Genomic DNA, 20,667 nt, shown 5'->3' with positions numbered 1-20,667 from the left:
GGGGCAAGTTCTCCTAAACCCACTTTAACACTGAAGACACAGAAACAGGGGAAATAACAACTGTAGGAAGTTAGATAATTAGTCAATAGCTAATCTGACTCCCATTTAATTTACAAATTGCCAAAAACTCACCTTCTCCAACTGTATAGGCTGCAGAGGTAGGTTTCTTGTTTATAGCTGCATACAAAGCTTCTGGTCTGCCAGATAAATACACAAACAGATTAAAAAAAAACAATAATGAAACAAAGACATCAACAAGCAAAAACCAAGAAAGGTGATACAGCAGGTGTTTGCAATACTTTCTTTTAGAGCTTTCCAAAATTGATTTAAATATTGGCTCAGTACACAGGCTAGAAATATTCTCATACACAAAATTGCCTGGGGACTAAGAAGGGCCTACAGTTACAGACGTCTAAATTTTTTAATAAAGTAATTTCAACATGATTTATAAACAGTTTTTTCAAGTGTGAGATACTTTGCCTTGCTAAAGGATTTTAAAAGATACAAGTGCTTTGGTAAATGGACAGTTATTTACTGAAGTACATAGGGGGCTTGGCTTGGTATAGGGAGAAACAAGGACAATATAACAATATATAAATTTTAATATTTGTTTAGAGCACACTACATTTAAATATATAAAAATAATAGAACTTTATTTTTATATTTCAGAACCGGTAAAGCTTTAATTTCCAATTTAACCCAGGAAACTGTTTTTAAAAAATCTGGAAAACTTGTCATGTTTAAGAACTAGACATCTGTAGGATGTACCAGTGCTTCCCAGGACCCTTGAAGAAACTGTACGATAAGGCAGTTCTCAGGGGAACAGAGTGGAAGCTTACTACAGCTCATGGCCATAGCTGAACAGACTGCCTTGCTTAGGGCATGATCTCTCCGTTACTATAAGCTTTCAAGTTACATGCCTTATCTGTTAGAAAAGATCAGTAACTGAATGAAAAGTTAGGGGGAAAAACACATTTAAACTTACTGTCTTTGCACTTAAGTTTTCTACTCCATAAAATGTTATGGTGTGTAAATAAGATAATTCCTATAAAGGGCCCAGCTCAGTGCCAATATGCACGTGTCAGCTCTGAATTGTTATCACTTACTCAATTCTAAGTCTAAAATTCTGTGTCAGTCTGAAAAGTAAATTTCTGCATTTGAACTAAAAATTCACACACAGAGTCTCAGCATTGAAAGAGTTTCTAAAGATCAATTTACTCTTTTTATCTCATCAATTAGAAAACTGCAGACAAAGCAAGTTATTCCATACAGCCTGACAAAAAATAGCAGAATCAGAACGTAATAAGCCTCTTGATTTCCAAAGACCTGTCTCTTTTCATTCAATCCCATCACTTTTCTATTTAGATAAACTTCCATGTAAAACACAAGAGACAGTTGTCTATCACTACATTACAGTACTTGTTTCTTAAACATCTTAAAGATATTTGAAGACCTCACTCCTCTGCGGAATGGGAAATAACGGCCAGAGACCTTGTCTAGTTTTTACTTGCTGTTCATTTAAAATGGATTCAACTGATTGTCCCTTCACTGACTCCTCTCCTTATTCACTGAAGTAACATGACTGAGATGACACGAGGCAGGGGAAAACTGAAAAATAAACAACAGACATGGACCCTGTCCTCCTGAAGCTTATGCTCTAATAAGGGATATGGGCAAGAAAATGCATAACTACAGCCCAGTCTGTTATAAGCAGTAAGAGAGGTGTGATCTTCAAGGAATTCTGGAGGCCCAGAAATGGCAAGCCCTACACTTCGGCAAAAGGGAGGTACTCAGTAAACATTTATTTAAAAACCAACAGTGCATAGTAAATAACAAGGGAGAAGTGCTCCAAAGGAAATGAAAGTAACTTCTCTAACTGACCTGATAGCACAAAGAAAACAACAGATCTCAAATTTACAGCACTTTGAGAACTTTAGGAATCTGAAATAACTAGAATAAAAGATATTCTAAAACTGGTACAAATATCTGAAGTGCGCTTTTTTCACTCTAGGAATGACCCTTCTGATGGTCAAACTCAAGCATAAATGTTTTATTTGATGAACAGCCAGTGGTTTTACGGCGGACTCATTAGTGGAAATACCAACATCCACATCTCAGAAAACACAAAATGCTTACTCTTCCCGCTTGACTTCACTCCCAGGGATGATTTTGACATAAGATTTTGGAAACCATCCTCTTCCTCCATGTACCTCCCCAAACCACCAATTTTCTTGCTGCTCCAAGACAGTAATAATATCATGTTTTGAGAAGTTCAAGTGGTTATCTTTCTTTGCAGTCCAAGAACAAAGGGCCTGTGCCTTTAGGTTTTCTACAACCTGTCCCTGTGAATACAAAACCACAAAAAAAAAAAAAAAAAAAAAAAAAAGGTAACCATGATTTCTGTTTCCTAACATATAACTTAGTTACTGTTTAAACAGAGACTAGTTTGGTGTGGTGGTGACTTAAGATAACCTTTATCTACTAACGGATTTAAAATGATATATGACAGAGAACGTTTGAGTAGCCTTCTGTTAAAAGTTAAAGACTGAACACCTACCACTCAAGGAAACACGTTGGCATGAAGTATCACTGGACTGGAAGAGAAACACTGGGCACTCAAGAAAGCATTCATAAATCCATCCAGTAGATGTCACAGAACAAATGCAAAGAGCTACTACAGCCTCTTCCTGTCCTCCAGTTCCCAGTGTCCCCTCCCTGCGGTCACGGCAGGTCCCACCAGGTCACACCACTAGGAGTGCAGATGCACTTGTGCTCTGCCTCCCTCCACTTTTCTGCTCTCCGTCCCTGAACTTCCTCCTCCTATTCTTACTCATTCTCCTCTCTTTGCCTCCTCTCAGGAGTGTTTTGTTGATAAGGCTAATTTCTTTACCTGTGCTCTAAATCTTCTACTATGCCCTCCATTTTCTAAAAATAGTTTGTACATCGTGAAGTGCCTCTCTGAGATAGTCAATCTCTCCACCTCCCTACTTCTACTTCTAAATTCCTTAAAGACAAACTCAATCCATTTTAATTTAGGTTCTGCACCCACCACACTACTGAACCTCTTCTTGACAAGGTCATTGATAACGTCAAAGCCCAAAAACCTTCTTCCAAACCCTTATTTTCCCTGATGTCTGAACAGTCCTGACATCACTTAACACCCCCTGCCATTCTGAAAGCTCACTCTCTGGTGATGGATGGATCCCCTCTTTGGTCCAGGCCCTTTCCTTTCCTGTTTCACATGATTTCACTAAATTATCTTACTTATGTCTATGCCTTTTCAAATCTGTATCTTTAAAAAAAAAAAAAAGATTTTATTTATTTATTTGTCAGAGAGAGAGAAAAAGAGGGAGAGTACATAAGCAGGGGGAGTAGCAGGCAGAGGGAGAAGCAGGCTCCCCACTGAGCAAGGAGCCCTATGAGGGACTTGATCCCAGGATCATGGGGTCATGACCTGAGCTGAAGGCAGACACCTACCCAACTGAGCCACTCAGGCATCCTTCAAATCTGTATCTTTTTTTTTTTTTTTAAGATTTTATTTATTCATTTGTCAGAGAGAGAGAGAGAGAGAGCGAGCGAGAGCACAAGCCAGAGGAGCAGCAGGCAGATGGAGAAGCAGACTCTCCACCAAGCAAGGAGCCCAACACAGGACTCGATCCCAGGACCCCAGGATCATGATCCAAGCCTACGGCAGATGCTTAACCAACTGAGCCACCCAGGTGTCCCTCAAATCTATATCTTATTTGTAACTTTATCTCCTGAGCTCCAGAATTTTAAGTCAGACTGCTTACTGGGCCTTCCCACCAGGTTGTCTCTAAACCAGATACCTAGGTTGCACGTGTGGGATGTATCATTTTTAGAACTCATGGAACCCACTCCTCTTGCAATGCCCACCCAAGACAAGGCCATCACCATCCTTCCTGTTACTCGAGCTAAAGATCCTGAAAATGTATAGAGGGGCAATCCATTTCCTCTTCTACACGTCTTCTTTACTGTGGCACTGGCTCACCTCGTCCTCTTTTGTTATTTAGCCACAGTAGCATCCTTCCTTACTTGATCTCCTTCCCTTGCTTTCTTTCACCAATCTGGCCCCTGTACTACTGCCAGAGTTAGGTTTCTAAAATATATACCTCTTAGAAACTTTCAGGAGCTGCCCACTGCCAAGTTGCTGGGCACTGTATTAAACACTTCACAAATAAACCTCCACCTCTAACTTCACTTCTTAACCCTTTCTCCATGAATCCTGTACTCTAGCCACACTTTTCATCCTGCAAACTCCTTGTGTTAACATGCCTCACTGATCTTCCCCAAATTATTTTTTTCACAGGAATAACTTTCCTTCTCTGTTTGCTAAAATCTTACTTATCTTCAAAGGTCCTGCCCAAATACCTGGCCCTTTGTGAACCCTGCTCCAATTCCCACAGATTGAATGAGATCTCTCTCAGCTGTATATATCTCAAGACTTTGTAGAGTATCTTTATTACAATACTTCTCATACTTTACAATTACTTTTTTTTAAGATTTATTTTTTAAAGATTTTAAAGATTTATTTATTATTTGAGAGAGAGAGCACAAGTGAGCACAAGGTGGGGCAGAGGGAGAGGGAAGCAGCAGACTCCCTGCTGAGCAGGGAACCCAATGCGGGGCTTGTTCCCAGGACTTGGAGATCATGACCTGAGCCGAAGGCAGATGCTTAACTATCTGAGCTGCCCAGGCGCTGTTACAGTGATTTATTTCTGTGTCTGTCTCATTAGATTATGACTTCTTAATGGCAGAGACTTTTTTTTTTCCATTAAATTTCCAGCACATAATGAAATGCCTGGAACCTATGGTAACGTAATAAATATTTTTTTGAGTGAAAGTGAAATCTCTGGGCTCTATTCTGATGAAGTCTGTGATTTCTTTTCAATAATGTTAATGTAACAATGCCTGTAATGGTTACATCTAAATTAGAGGCTAAATATATATAACATAGTTCCCACACAAATAACTTCTTTAAGAAGAAAAAAAACCAAAACCTCCCAAGCCCAAATATCTTCTTACAATAACTATGAATTACGAATAATATAACCAGATTTGTGAGGATGACATTTTGAGCTTAGAAACCTTAACTGGTAGCAACTAGATGCTATGAAAATGAATTGTTGAAAAACTTCTAAGTAATAATAATTTCTTTACATCACATCACATGTGAACAATAAGAACAGAAATCAAATGCTACAAACTCCGGTTAAAAGAGTAAAAGACGGGGCGCCTGGGGGGATCAGTTGTTAAGTGTCTGCCTTTGGCTCAGGTCATGATACCGGGGTCCTGAGATCGAGCCCCACATTGGGCTCCTCCGCTGGGAGCCTGCTTCTTCCTCTCCCACTCCCCCTGCTTGTGTTCCCTCTCTCACTAGCTGTCTCTCTGTCAAATAAATAAATAAAATCTTAAAAAAAAAAAAAAGTAAATGATGCCTTTGTACAAAAATCTTCATTCTATTTTATGTGAACAGGAGCAATGTCAAAGAATAAAGAACACAGGGGCGCCTGGATGGCTCAGTCAGTTGAGTGTCCGACTCTTGATTTTGGCTCAGGTTGTGATCTCAGGATTGTGAGACTGAGCCCCACATCAGGCTCTGTGCTCAGCATGGAGTCTGCCTGAGTTTCTCTCTCTCCCTGCTCCTTCCCCTGCTTGTGCGTACTCTCCTCCCCACCAAAATAAATAAATCTTAAAAAAGAAGGATAACACACACAAAATTAAAGATACACACCTGTCCATGAATCGGTGATATAGATCCAGGGGACACAGTACGAGTAAAAGCTGATTTCTTTTGCCATGATGTATTAACAGTTAGGTTTGTTAAAGATACATTTTGATAATCAGTCACTGATGCTGGTTGATTTGAAGAAAGTGATCTATAAATACAACACTTTGATATAAGTACAGTTAATCATTTAAAATCTAATCAAGTACTACAAATTTATCAGCTTGTATATAATTTACTTTGTGTTTAAACACAATTTGTGGGGAAAAAAATTCATGATCAAAGTACTGACCTACATTTTTATTTATTAAATTCCACTATGAAATTTGGAATACCTCTCCAAGGTACTCCTGGAGAGCCCAGCACAGATTATAATATGATTAAGTAGCAGGCTGACACAAATACCTATTAGGTATTTATACATTTACAAAAAAATGCATAAACTCCACTGTTATCTAAAAACTTACTCAGAAGTTGTTGAGGTAGCAGATACAGATACTGTAGGAGGAAGTAAGGCCTTCTTAGGAGACACAGATTTTTCACCTGATGGCATTTTTTCTACGTAGTTGCATGGAAACCAGCCAAAATTTCCTTGAAAACTACCATAAAGCCAACCAGGTTCTCCTATGGTTTTTTCATCAACCTATGGAAACAAAAAGAAGGGTTAACGATGGTTAGAATGCCACATATTTACAAAGGAAGGAGATGCAGACTACTGTATAGTAGCCTCATTTTTAGAATTAAGCCCATAGAACTAAAGAGTTGACACATTTTCTACAAATTAATAGGGCACTATCTCTAATGACTGACAAAGTGCCTTTTTAAAATTTAATTTTGAATTTCATCCAAGTCAAATATGAAAATAGTTTACAAAAACAAATAGCATTCTACATGGCTTATGATGGAAGACCCCATCACTCATTATGCCCTGATTTCCACTCCTCATAGTAACTTGCCATTTTTAGTTGTTTCTTCTGTATTATCTTCTCTATTTCTAAATAACATATTTATATTACTATTTCTTGAATGTTTCAATTTTAGACATTATCTGTTGGCTTTTGGTTATGAAAATCAACATTTAACTCTCCTTTACTGCATCTTCTCATTCTATCAATACTGCTATCTCAAAATTTTTGGTTAAATTATATTCAATGTTTACATTACTATGACTATGTAAATAAATTTTCACATCTGAATCATGCACTATTCTGATAATTACACTTACTTTCTTGTAAACTTGTTGTTATCCTACAGTTAATCATTACTTTTTGTTTTGCTTAGCTTTTTCTGTCCCTATCACACAGTCTTCTTGAACTCTCTAAGAGTTCTGAATACTATTTTTCAACTGGTAACACACATAGGTGATTTATAGTTTCATTTTTTCTCTCTTTTATTGCTGAGTAATATTACTTTGTATAGATGTACCACAATTTGTTTATATGCTTACCTAGTGATGGACACTTGAGTGGTTTCCAGTTTTTGGCTATTACAAATAAAACTAGGAACATTTGTCTTTGTATATTGATCTCGTATCCTGCAACCTTGCTAAACTCACTCATCAGTTCTAGCATAGCTATGTAATAACTATAAAATGGTGTTCTGAGACAGAATAAAAGGAATCACTGCTAAAATATCATCCTGTAGATCTAGTTTAAGACTACTTTAAAATAGCCAATCCAGAGCACTAAAAATGAAGACAAGAACACAACAGACCCCAAGGAATTATGCAACCTAAAGCAGCATGCTCAGCAATTTACCTGATTTAAATGCTGGTCTTAAAGCAAGGATGACAGGTATGAATACTGGCATTCAAACACTAACTTCTTCCTTTTCCTACAAACTTTTAAAAAGCCTACTCTCTTTAAAACTTTTTCCTAATATTTTCTACCTTTCCAAGAAAAGGCCCATTCATTTAATCTTTAGAATTAGACCAAATTTGCTTTGTGAGGGGTCAATTTTAACCAATTTCATATCTGTTATTTTTAGCCTGAATTTTTACTTGTCAATTTGCATAGAGACTTAAACTAGAAAATTTTACATAAGTTCTCACAGGTTAATGGAAACTATTACTTCAAAAATAGCATTAACACATGTGAATGCTAGAAAAACAGGTTGTCACGGAAAATGTTGCCAGGGCTCAGTGGAATTTCTAATCTTTTTCACTTTCGATCAAATCTCTTCTGCTACCCTCATCCATTAAGTTGATTAGACCTTGCCTCCTATCTTACCAAGAATAGGGAAGCCCTCAGATCCGAGCTCACCTTCTAACTCAGCAAAATGTACTTTATAATCCCATCCATCTTTTCTCTCAGCACTCTAATCACAAAAGAAGAGGTTATCTAGTCCTTCCACTACTCCCTCTTCCTGTGCTCTAGATCCCAAGCCCTCCAGCCTTATCGAGAATGTTTCTCATCTGCAACCACTGGTCAGAATAGAGAGGTCTGCCAAGGAGGCACAAGGTGCCTTCCTGAGTGTTCCATGTTCTATATGTTGATCTGAGTGGTAGTTTCACAGATATATACATGTGTACAAATAATTTGAGCTGTACATTTACAGTTGTGCTCTTTCCCTCTCTGCAGATCTTCTCTATCATTATTTAAACTTGCTCAAGCTTCAGTCAAGTAAAAAAAAAAAAAAACAACAAAAAACATAGAACAACTTCCCTCAACCCACACTCCTCACTATCATTTTCTCTCCGTTCCCCCTTTCAACAGCCAAGCTCTTCAAAGAATTTTATATATTCACTGTCTCTTCTTCCTACCTTCCAATTTGTTCAGGTCACTGAAATCTGGCTTCTTCCCCCACCACTCCACTCAACTAATAGTGTTTTCCTCCAGGTTAACAATAGCTGTCTACTGTTAATTTAATGGTTATTTTCTTAGTCCCATCTTATTTCACATGCAGACCCAGAGCATTCTTCTCAATGTTCCCTGACACTATACGACTCTCCTGGCTTTTTCCTACCTCTCGTTGTTTCTTTTAAGGCTCCCCTTCCTCTAATAACCCCTCCAGTGTTCATGTCTCTGGGGATTGCGTCATCAATCATCCCCTACACTCATGTCAATTACTATCACAACACAATGATGACACTCAAACTGGCCTCCTCTGATCTCTGCCTGAGAGTTCTCCATATCTCTGGATAGCTGGAGGTGTATCCACCTGCTGCCTAGAAATCAGAAACTTACCCAAAATTAAACTCATTGTAACTCTTACTCAAATTCCCTCCTTCTGATCTTCCTCTCTTAGTGAATGACACTGTCATCAACCAAGTTGTCCAAATCAGGCATCTTGTAGTAACAAGTGACTCATTCTTTACATGAGTGATTCAGCGGAGAATACAGTCGAGAAACTCTAGCTAACTTAATGTTCCTGTTGTCACTGCCACCAGACTGGCTTGATGACCACGGGGGAGGTCTGCTCTAAAGCTGGTAGCTTTCCACCACCTTCCTTCCTCTACTACATTAGAATGTCTGTCTTCTTTATCAGACTATCAGCTCATTAAGTGCAGAGACTGTGCCTTTTTTACTATATTCCTAGCCTAGCATAGTCCTCAACAAGTATTTGTTGAAAGAATAAATAAAAGATCTAACCAAAAATATAAGTAGGCTCTTGACCAAATGTGCCCAAAGAAAGGCTGCATCTCTTCATTCTTGGACACAACCTCATCATCACCAACAGGGGGAGGAGGAACAGGAGGGCCACCAGACTGGCACTGTCAGTGGTGGCAATGGTAACAGAAGGAATGTGTAGCTGGGGACCATCTTGAGTGTTTGAACAGATGTTTCTGGGAAACCCTATGCCAAGTATCACTAAATATTTGCTATGTAACTGATAAAATACACCAAACTGGTGACCATGCAGGGAAAAATAAAAGCAGGCAATGGCTATGTATTCCAAGGTAGTATTACCTTAATTTACTAAGAAAACTGAAGCAGAGACTAAAACCCAAGTTAGTATGCTTCTAAAGCCTATATTCTTTCCATTATATCACAATAGCTGTATCAAATGCTATTCCCTGCATCTTCTCTTATTCATCCATTTTATGTGGTTTATGCCTATATAACAAAGGCCTTTTGTTTCAAGGAACAAGGGATTGCATCTAGTTAGAGCCAGAGAACTTATCTCTTTCAACTCTTTTAATGGTTGCCAGAAAATAACCAGCTTCCCCAAATTTCATTGGTAATTTATTAAAATAACAAAATCAGCATCACCTTTTATGATGTGAAGCAACGGCACAGTGTAAAGAACACTGGGTTTGGAAATCAAAGACATGTACTTGCAGCCCACTCTGGCACTGTTACATTTTGTGTAAACGTATGCAGTATGCCATTAGGGCCAAATCGGATAAAGTTCAAGATATGCTTTTTAAATGGTAAATCACCATATAAAATTACGGTCATTATTATTATAGAAAGGAATATATTACATTGTATTAAGCTTATTCATGAACAAGAAAGACTATTTCCTACCTGTATTATATCCCCAGAATTAAAACTCATCTCATCATGGCTCCTGGCTTCAAAGCGATACAATGCTTTATAATTTACCAAAGCACTAGCTGGCTCACCTAAAGAGAAGATAATTGTCATTATTTGCTACTTTCATGTATACACATCTTTGTGATGACTCAATATAAAAAGCTCGTAAAATCAAAAGAAAAAAACCTGAACATCAAAAGGTAAATTTCATGAAAATCCATTTGACAAAGGTTGTTAGGATTTAAATATCTTGTATAGTCACAGATCAATATAAAAGCAAACAAGGACGTTCATCTTCAGTAAAGTAGGAGACAATGAAACAAAGACATGACTTGCAGGGTGTGCCACGCGTGGGGACGTCAGGGAAGGCAGAGGAGTAGTGGCAGGCTAAGCCGTGCAAAGTGCAAGGAGGCCAAGCAGCGAGGTTTGTTCTGTGGCGCTCAGGATGTAAGAGGGAAGAAGAGACAGAGAGAGAGGTCACAGATGAGGTTAGCAGTGAACAGGGTTCAGTGAAGAAAGAGCTGTAGATTTACCAGTACAGTTCTAAAAGAAAAACAGAAGAGCTCACAGATACACTAGCCTTAATAAGATTAAAAATATTTAACTTTATTTGCAGAATGCTTTAGCTTACAGAAATTTCAACACATGTATCATTAATAAGGATTCAAATATTTGTGTATCCAAAAGAGATACAGTGATATGTAAAGTATCTTAGGAAAGGATTCTGAAGTGTAGCATAAACAAAGTATATTGTTTGAGAAAATTTCAATATGCAAAGACTTAAAATTTTACTGTTGTTTCATTAAAATAAACAGTTTAGTTAACACTGGCTGAATAAACTACAACCGTTTACTTCAATTATGAAAACCATGTCAGGGTCTGTTAATAGCTACTCAGTGACAATGATCTTCTTTTCTACAAATTGTTTTAAGACTTCTACCCTCAGTCTGTTTTTTTTTTTTTTTTTAAAGATTTTATTTATTTATTCGACAGAGATAGAGACAGCCAGCGAGAGAGGGAACACAAGCAGGGGGCATGGGAGAGGAAGAAGCAGGCTCACAGCGGAGGAGCCTGATGTGGGGCTCGATCCCAGAACGCCGGGATCACGCCCTGAGCTGAAGGCAGCCGCTTAACCGCTGTGCCACCCAGGCGCCCCACCCTCAGTCTGTTTTAATAAAGCCTATGTACTTCTCCAAGTTTAATTTAGAAAAAGGTTCTTTTCTGACTCAAAGGTTAACAATCTGTTAAAAAAAATTTTTTTTTTTCTTCTCATCATCTTTTTTCCTTATTGCTTTCATTGTTCGGTCTCAGAAAAATCTAATCTGTTATTTTTATCCTTATCCTTACATTGCTTCTCCTCCACTTTCCGCTCTTCCTCTTGAACTTTCTCTTGTGTTTTTTCTTCCTGGAGTCGCTTTTGTTTTTCTTCTTCCTCCTTTCTAAGACTTTCTCTCCATAAGTTTTCTTTTCCTTGCTTTGCTTTCCTTTACATAAAAAAAAAAAGAGAGTTGCATAATGTCCTAAACTTTTTGCTATGCAAAATAAAAATATCAGATCTTGTTCCTCACAAACTACAGAAATATTACATATTATATATTATACATAATCTTATATATTTACTACATAGCAAAGACATATTAGTAGGGGGTGTGGAGAAACAGTGGGGATCATGGATGAAGGGGAAAATCAATTAATCAAGAGAGGACCCTTGGGCAAACAGATGAGCTGGGGAGTAGGACTGACCCAATACCCTTAAATTCCCTCCTGTCAGCCAACCTCCTAATCCCGAGAAGGTGGGGAACTATTCAGAAAACAAATGCAAAAGGTATATCTAAGTGTTTTTCCTTTCTCTCCAGATTTTTCAAAAGGACTGATTCCAGCTCTTATTTCCACTATCCTAGCTAACTAACCTGTGTTTTCAGGATTCAGTCATTACTGTGGAAACAGGAAATGCTTCTAGGCAGATATCTACTTTCCACATTATCCCTTGAAAGTCTTTTCCATTGTTAGAGAATAGGGCATGTTTCCCCTATATGTTGTGCTTCCATATGTGTTTCTATGACATCTGATATAGCTGCAGCTTGGTTTCTAACTGGGCAAGATGGTCTCTGATCACACTTAGCTATTACAGTATTAAAACTAATGCTCACCGTAGTTTTCTTTCTTGCATATATTTTTTATGGTCTTACTCGGAGGCGTAGCTGTCACCACTAAATTTAGCACCTTCTCCAAGCCTCTGTTCACACTATCAGGGACAGTAGAGCTTGTGGCTGGATTCATCCTGGGAGTTGGGGGTATTTATGCCCCACCAAGGAGGACATCTTGGCTTAATTCCATGTCTCAACTCCTAGAATTCCTGGAGGAATTTGGAAATTCTATATAATCCCCAAAACTGTAGACCCACTTAGCCACCTTTCTTCCTCATTCCTGGACTTACACTTCATACTCCTGGTTCATTACCCCATGACTAGCTTCGTCTTGACCCTTTGCAAATCTTCCCACACCCTCCCTCACTCCAAAGAGTGCTTCCTCCAGCACTTTCTGTGACTGACATCTGGCTCTCCTTTGAGGGCCATGCATCTCTGAGGTCCTTTCTTAATGTCAACCGCCATTCCTTTTCCCAGTTAGTTCCTCAGTCACCTTCTCTGATATTCTCCCACACCTAAGATGACCTAACCTAGCTTCTATTTGAATTCCCAGAGATTATAAACACCCACAGTCAGAGTATTTACCACACATTTACTGGGATAAAGAAAGGCTAGAGAGTTAAGAGTATATAAAATTAAATTTTGGTAAGCTTCCTTATGTATGAGTTGGTGTATAAGAAACTGGTCCAGAGCCAGACAATACCTCAGAAGCTGGACAAAGGGCAAAAAGGCCACATCTACACTGTGAAAACCTGACTATAACCAACAGCACGGGACAAGAAGAGAATCTTCCTAGGCAAATGGCCAAGAAATCAGGTTGTATTTCTAAGACTCAGCTCTGGACTAATCCAACATGTGTTTCTGTTCTGATTTCTTCCATTTTCTGTAGCAGGATAATGTGTGAGGAGGATGAATGAAAGGAAAATGTGTATTATTAATACGGCTTGCTGACCTAAAAAAAAATTGTGAGCAGTGATGGATAGCAAGATAATTGCAATATGTTGGCGGAAAATTCTGACAAAATGATTAGCTATGCTGCATAGTTAAGTGACCAAAAAAAAAAAAAAAAAGCCTTAATTTGAACTTCACTGTCTCGCTTTTATATTATTCTAGTGTCTCTTGTTAGGGGCCACAAAAGTAGGGGCCTTGGAGTAAAGAGTACTACAGAGATCTGTTTAGCTGTTGCCATTTCCTACGGGAATGATAAAGAATCATGGAACAAGGAGTAAAACCAGAGCCTCCTTGCATCACAGTCAACAGTGGCACTCATTAAAAGTGTGCTGGGAGTGGTTACTCTGAAGCCATTAAAAATAGAGGCCTGCTATATGGTAATGTGTCTTTCTTGCCTCCCTAGTAACGATTAGCTCTTTCATGGGCATTACTTGTCTACTTATCTCCAAGGCAAAGGAATTATACTGATTTCCGACACTAGAGAACTTGGCAGGGCAGGCGGCGGGGGGGACTGAGGAACATATTAGAAACAGGACTTTACAACAGAAAAAAGTCATGCCGAGTCTCTAAATAAATAGTTCTATGCTTCAGATTCTGTAACTGTCTTACTTCTCCTTGGTATAAATGGAGGCAATTGATAAGCTCAGTGGTACAAAGAGAACTGTATCAACATGGCATTATATACTCCATCTCATCACTCTGTAAAATTAAGTATTCGGTTTTTGTGATCTTTCAGCAAACTAACAGATTTACAATGGAGAGACAGAAATGATGAGTGTAAGACATTTGTGTCTGGCTCATCAGCTACATTATTTTTTTTTAATTCTCAGTTACCTATGAGGCATACATCAATATTTCTATTTTTCAGATGCAGAAACCAGGGTTCAAAAGGTAAAATGACTCAACCAAGGTCATCTAAATAGTAAGTGGTAGATCAGGAAGTCTACCAGGTTTGACTCCAAAGCCCCTATTTTTTACCAATGGAACATAAAATTACTATAATCTCAGTCCCTAAAAGAAAAACTGAATTTCTAAAATTGAGACTCTAATTAGCAGCCAAGGAAAATCCTTTTATTTCCCTTAAATTATTATAGTCAAACTAAAGATATGGGCAACAAAATTAGAATTCTAATAGTAATGCAGTATAATAAATTTATCAGCTATATTACCTTAGAGCCTCATCTTCTAGTTTCTTTTTCTGTATTAGTTCTGACCTTTTTCTTTCAATTTCCTTCAACTTGTCACGTTTGATCTTATGAAGTTGTTCAAGCGCTAACTGCTGTGTATTGTAGCTTTCTCTCAGTTCCTAAGGAGAAAATGAAAATAAGTCAATATGCTGTTTGTTGATTTAAATATTTTTGTTTTATGTACTAATGTGGCATTTTCATTAAAAGACAAAAATCTGAAAGCAAGTTAAACTAAAGTAAAAAAAGTTTTAAAAATATCTAGATGATTAAAAAATCTTGAATATAAGTATTTAAATCCTGTAACCACTGAGGATAAATATGTGTTAAAATCATGTACTCTTGTATTAATTCATTTCTAAGGAATAAAGATAAGCCAATTTCATAAGCCAAATCTTTGATTTGATACTTTATTTTCAATAAAAAAACCCAATCCATTAAAATATGGGAAACAGGGGCGCCTGGGTAGCTCAGTTGTTAAGCATCTCCTTTGGCTCAGGGCATGATCCTGGTGTTCTGGGATCGAGCCCCACGTCAAGCTCCTCTCCTGAAAGCCTGCTTCTTCCTCTCCCATTCCCCCTGCTTGTGTTCCCTCTCTCACTGGCTATCTTGCTCTCTGTCAAATAAATAAATAAAATCTTAAAAAAAAAAAAAATGGGAAACAGGGGTGCCTGGGTGGCTCAGTCAGTTGAACATCCGACTCCTGGTTTTGGTTCAGGTCATGATCTCAGGGTTGTGCAATCGAGCCCTGCATCAGGCTCCATGCTCAGCTTGGAGTCTGCTTGAGATTTTCTCTCTCCCTCTCCCTCTGTCCCTCTCCCTGCTCACACTGGCACACTCTCTCTAAAATAAATGAATTAATCTAAAAAAAAATATGGGAAACAATTTATTACTTGAAGAGGAATTTCGTTTATATTTTTTACATATGTAGTTTAACCAAGTACCCATAACTGATTCAGTAAGATCCTGAACTAAATGTAGAAGAAATTATTAAATAATTTAGTTAAAACTAAAAATGGAAAAGATAAGGTCTATCTAAAATCATGACTAGAGTAAGCTAAAATAATGAAAAGTATCGCAAACAGGAATTGAAATAAATACTTGCTTACTGAGCATCTAGTTCTATGCGGTGCCACAGAGATATGCAGTGGATCAAATCCAGGGCCCTCTGGCTCTCAAGTTTGCAGCTTTTGCCCTCAAAGAGCTCAAAGTCTCAAAGCAGAGAAAAGTGCCAAAATGTGGGATAGAGATAAGCACCTTAGCAGAAACCTGTGGTACCTGTTCAGCATTTTCCTTCTGTCTTCTAACAGCACCTATCCCACAGCACCCGCCCCAACCCTGTGCGGTTGTGAGGAATCTGTCCCTCAGACTCCACCCACTCCCACTCAGGTGCAGTCACTTAATCTAGGCCTAACCAACCAATTACAGTACTCCACTTCCCCGGCCAGAACGACTGGTCCAAGGGACATACACATGGATCCAAGCTGGGCCAGAATCCTTTCCTGGGATTCAGATAGACTGAAGAGGGGAGAAAGAGGTCTTTCCTTCTCTAAACTCATTAGACTGGGATAAGGTAAACCTGGAGCTGTCCCACTACTAAGTGAGGCCACTGGGGTAGAAATGAAATCAGTACAGAAAAGAGGGAAGCAAAGACTGAGGCAGGGAGAGGGAGGCCTGGGGAACCAACTCTCCCACTGCATTCCTATGTCTAGGAATGGCCCCTGCCCAGCAGCACTTCTATGGACTCAGCAGTCCTGGTACTCTTCCAGTAACTACTCTTGTTAGCTTAACTATTTTGAACTGAGTTTCTTTTACACGATATCTACAGAATCCTGAAAAAGAGAGTTTAAAAAGACTGGAGTAAGGAAGAGGAAAAAAAAACCCAAACCAAAAAACCCCCACAAAAACTAAAGTAATCAGGAGATTTCATGGCAAAGGTGGAAACTTCAACAGTACAGTTGACCCTCAAATAATCGGGTTTGAACTGTGTCCACCTATACACAGATTTTTAAAAATAAATACAGCATAGTACTATAAATGGCTTTCCTTATGATTTTCTTAATTTTCTTTTCTCTAGCTTAATTTTAAGAATAGAGTATAATATACATATAACACAAAATATGTGTTAAGCACTGTTTATGTCCTAGGTTAGGTATCTGATCAATAGTAGGCTATTAGTAAAATTTTTGGGAAGTCAAAAGCTGTAAGCAGATTTTCAACTATATTGGGCGTTGGCGCCCCTAACCCATGTGGTTCAAGGGTCAACTATATTCGGTAGAATGTTTTGGTAAAAAATGTTTTGGGGTATCTACCCACACACAATAACAAAACTCGAAACCAAAAAATCCTCCAAAACAACCCCCCCCCCGAAAACCCAAACTCCGTTTCTTTCCAGAACTAAAATATTTTATAGGTGAACCCTTCTAACTTGAAGTGATAGATACGATCTGAGTACAATGTGGTATAAGTATGAATACTATGTCCAAAATGTCTCAGATCAAGACTTGCAGCTTAAGTCAAAAATAATACAAATACTGCATTCAGAGCAAAGTTTCCACAAATCTCAGCTTCAATAGTTCTCTTGGTTGCACCTTTCTCTAAATTCTACTGAGAAGTAGAGGATATGGTGGTTACAATCTATGGAGAAGCAGTTTGGCTTAGCGATAAGGACTCTGGGAACATAGGTCTGAATCAGGCTCTGTCAGTGGTGGGCTAAGTAACATCAGGAAAGTTACTTTGCAGTTTCCTTATCTGTAAAATGTAGTTAATTATAGTACATGCCTCACAATATTGTTGTGAGGATTAAATTGGTTAATACCCAGAAAGTGCTTCTTACAACTGTGGAGGACCACAGAGCAAGTTCATAATAACTGCAGCTATTATTATTGGTGGACGTCATAAAGGAAAAGAATTGTAAGTTTAAAAGTAAAGAGGAGCCAAATTAATGTCTGATCTTATGGTGCAAGATTAGCCCTCCAACTTGTCCTGTAAGATACTGCTCTAAGTCTTCCTTTACCAGCCCCATTCCTCCAGGGTGTGAGTTCATGAGCTTCCCAGGCTCCCCAAGGCATCCTGTGCCTTCCTCTATCATAGTCAGTGTCTCCTGACTGTATGGTTGCCTCCTCCGCTGGAGTGAGTTTCTTGACAACAGGACTGACTTTCATCAAGGTATCCCCACCCAAGAGGGCCTGGTATAGCGTGGATATTTAATTAGTATTTCATATACGAATGAGAATGCATAAACAACAGTCTATACATATTAATAAGATTTGAAGAGCACTATAAGGCTTGCCAGAAACTTCCTCTGCCTGACTGCAATAATCTTAGCAATTCCTATCACTAGACTCATTCCTCTGGATTAAGTTACTGCTTCCAGGAGGCCCCGGTTCAATAGATGAGTTAACTGAGGACAAGTAAATTAATCAGCACTTGTGGACAGAACTGTTGCAGTCTTAATAGAATGACAGATCTTTTTTAGGTTTAAGGAAGTTCTGTTCCTAATTTGTTAGTAAGTTTTTCATGTTTTAATCATGAATAGATTTTAAATTTTATCAAATACGTTTCCTGCATCTAATGAGATAAACATACCATTTTTTCCCTTTAATCTGTTTATAGGGCAAATTACGTTTTTGTATGTCAAATCATCTTTGCATGACTAAGATAAATCAATTTTTTGGGACATTATGGATTATCCTTTTTTATAAATTTTGCACTTGTCTTTTTAACATTCTTTTAGAAATTTCACCTCTACGTTAAACTGGCCCATGATTATTCTTTCTCATACTGTTCTTATATGTTTTGATATGTTTGTGATAGCTTTGTATAAGTTGGGAATATTCCCACTTTTCCTGTGTTTTGAAACAGCTGTGTAAAACTATACTTGATCTTAGCCAAAAGGCTGAGAAGCGATAGAAACAGCTGTGTAAGACTAGATTTACTGGTTCCTCCAGTAAAAACTCTGGGCTTCTCTTTTAGGGAAGATTTTAAATTGTGGATTTAAAATATTTTATGACGATAGAGCTATCCAAATATTTTATATTTTGAGTCAGTTTTGGCAAGCAGTAATTTGTTCATCTACTTTTTTTATTTATGTGCAAAAATCTGTCATAATATCCTCTTCTTTTTTTTTTTAAAGATTTATTTGAGAGAGAGAGAAAGTGAGTGCGTGCGCCAGCAGAGGGGGAGAGGGAGAGAGAGAATCTACAAGTAGATTGCCGCCTGACTCGGAGCCCGCTGCAGGGCTCGATCCCAAGACCCTGATATCATGACCTGAGCTGAAACTAAGAGTTGGTTGCTTAACCAAATGAGCCACCCAGGTGCCCAAATATCCTCTTCTTTTAATGTTTGCAGCATATTTAATTATATTTCCTTTCCACTCCTAATTGTCTTTATTCCTACCTTCTTTCCTTTTAAAAATGGTCTTGCCAAAGTTTAATTTCATTAATCTCTGAGTTGAATGTTGGCTTTCTTGACTCTCTGTATTAATGTCTTTTGTTTCATTAATTTCCTTCTACTCTTTTTGTTTTATTTTGCTAGTCTTTTTCTAGCTTAAGTTGAACACTTAGCTTACACATTTTCATCCCCCCCCAATATAACCATTTAAGGTCAAAGGCTAACCATCTAGGTTGAATTTCTGCTCTTACACTTACTAGCTATATGAGCTTGGGCAACTTCTGTGTTTTAATTTACTCCTATGTGAAATGTGGACAAGAGTAATACCAACCTACATCACAGGGTTAATGTAAGGACTCAGTAAGTAAGACACTTAAAACAGTGTCAGTCCCAGAGAAAGCCCTTAATAAACCCTAGCTAATATTAATATATCTTCACTTATGAATCAGCAAACAGCTATTGACCCCTGATATGCCTGAGGAGAAGTCTGTTAATTTACACTACCCCCCACCACTCTCCATTTCCCAGTGCTGATATTTACTGCTGGTTAACCTACTTAGCACCTTTATAACTTAAAAATATACCTAATCTACTATTTCATTTTTCATAAACATTTGACATTTTGCAACTCTAAGTTTTTCTCTTTTTATTTTGAAAATTTCAAACCTGCAGAAAATCTGACTGAGTCGCAGACACTGATGCTTTCACCCCAAATCCTTCATCACTATTCTACATAACTACCATGCCAATGCCAGTACTAAACTACAGACATTTAACACAGCCATAAAGTATTACTTAACACAGAGTTCATATTCAAAAATGTCCCCACTAGTGTAAATACTGTCCTCAATAATAGCTTTTTTTCTGATCCATGATCCAATCAAGGATCACACACCGCATTTCGCTGTCATGACTCTTTAGTGTCCTTTAGTTGTGGCTCTTTGGTTTCCTTAAATCTGGAAGATTTCCTCCATTATTTATGAGATTCACATTTTGAGATTGTGGGTCAGTCTGCTGTTTTATAGATCAAATCACAATTTGTGTGTGTCTAATTTATTTCCTTACACTTAGATGCAACATTTTTGGCAAAAATAGTATAGAGTTGATGTGTTTCTTTCAGCACAACGTATCAGGAGACACATAATGTTGGTCTGTGCCATTTTGGTATTGTTTAATTTGACCAGTTGGTTAAGATTGGTTTACTTAGTTTTGGGCCCGAGTGTACCTCAACATGGCTCAACAAAGCACTCACAAAATTTTTTAAATCCAGCAACTACTATTGTTTTCATTGCTCAGAGTACTTACTCTACCATCCTGGTAGAAATGGAAGATGTAACTCACTGAACTTTAACCACCAATACTGAATACCTCCTATAGTGACAGCAAGTAATCTTATATTCTGATTTTGCTTAAAGAAAGCATATTATGTTCTTTCCAAAGGCCAGGCTTTAAAAGAGATTCAACTGACGAAATACAGGTCAGCTCAATAATGTGAAAAAAAATCAGGCCAAAAATTTTTATTAGTCATGAAAAAAAATCATAGTAGAATGCAAATTAACTTCTCAAACTTAACATCTAAAAAACTTCAAAACAAAGCAAAAAACCCTGAATAGCTGTGTAGCACTTTAAAGTGCTTTTACACATAATATCTACATTTGATCTTGATAATATTCTTGTAAAACAGATATAATGATGACCATTTCTGAGGCTCAGAAGATTAAGTGACTTGCCTAGTTTTGAAATATCTCCACTATGTCATTCAAACTCCA

At 37.9% G+C, this 20,667-nt stretch overlaps 1 protein-coding gene across 12 annotated transcripts in view; it reads right to left on the bottom strand.

Moving 5' to 3' along the window:
- ITSN2 (intersectin 2) overlaps window positions 1-20,667 on the bottom strand; it is a 133,243-nt gene that overhangs the window by 49,504 nt on the left and 63,072 nt on the right. For all 12 annotated transcript variants that reach the window (XM_087863815.1, XM_087863823.1, XM_087863822.1 and 9 more), the window contains 7 exons: window positions 14,492-14,628; window positions 11,572-11,708; window positions 10,216-10,313; window positions 6,214-6,389; window positions 5,753-5,897; window positions 2,137-2,342; window positions 133-197 (listed from right to left, as the gene is read on the bottom strand). In XM_087863815.1, the coding sequence (XP_087719941.1) occupies window positions 133-197; window positions 2,137-2,342; window positions 5,753-5,897; window positions 6,214-6,389; window positions 10,216-10,313; window positions 11,572-11,708; window positions 14,492-14,628 (964 nt within the window). The remainder of the gene's footprint in view (window positions 1-132; window positions 198-2,136; window positions 2,343-5,752; window positions 5,898-6,213; window positions 6,390-10,215; window positions 10,314-11,571; window positions 11,709-14,491; window positions 14,629-20,667) is intronic.

Source organism: Ursus americanus, chromosome 7 (genome assembly GCF_024610735.1).
Source record: "Ursus americanus isolate L20-20 chromosome 7, mUrsAme1.1.p, whole genome shotgun sequence".
In the NCBI taxonomy this organism is placed as follows: Eukaryota; Metazoa; Chordata; class Mammalia; order Carnivora; family Ursidae; genus Ursus; species Ursus americanus.
The sequence above is the reverse complement of the archived record's forward strand: the minus strand, read 5'-3'. Positions and strand labels throughout refer to the sequence as shown.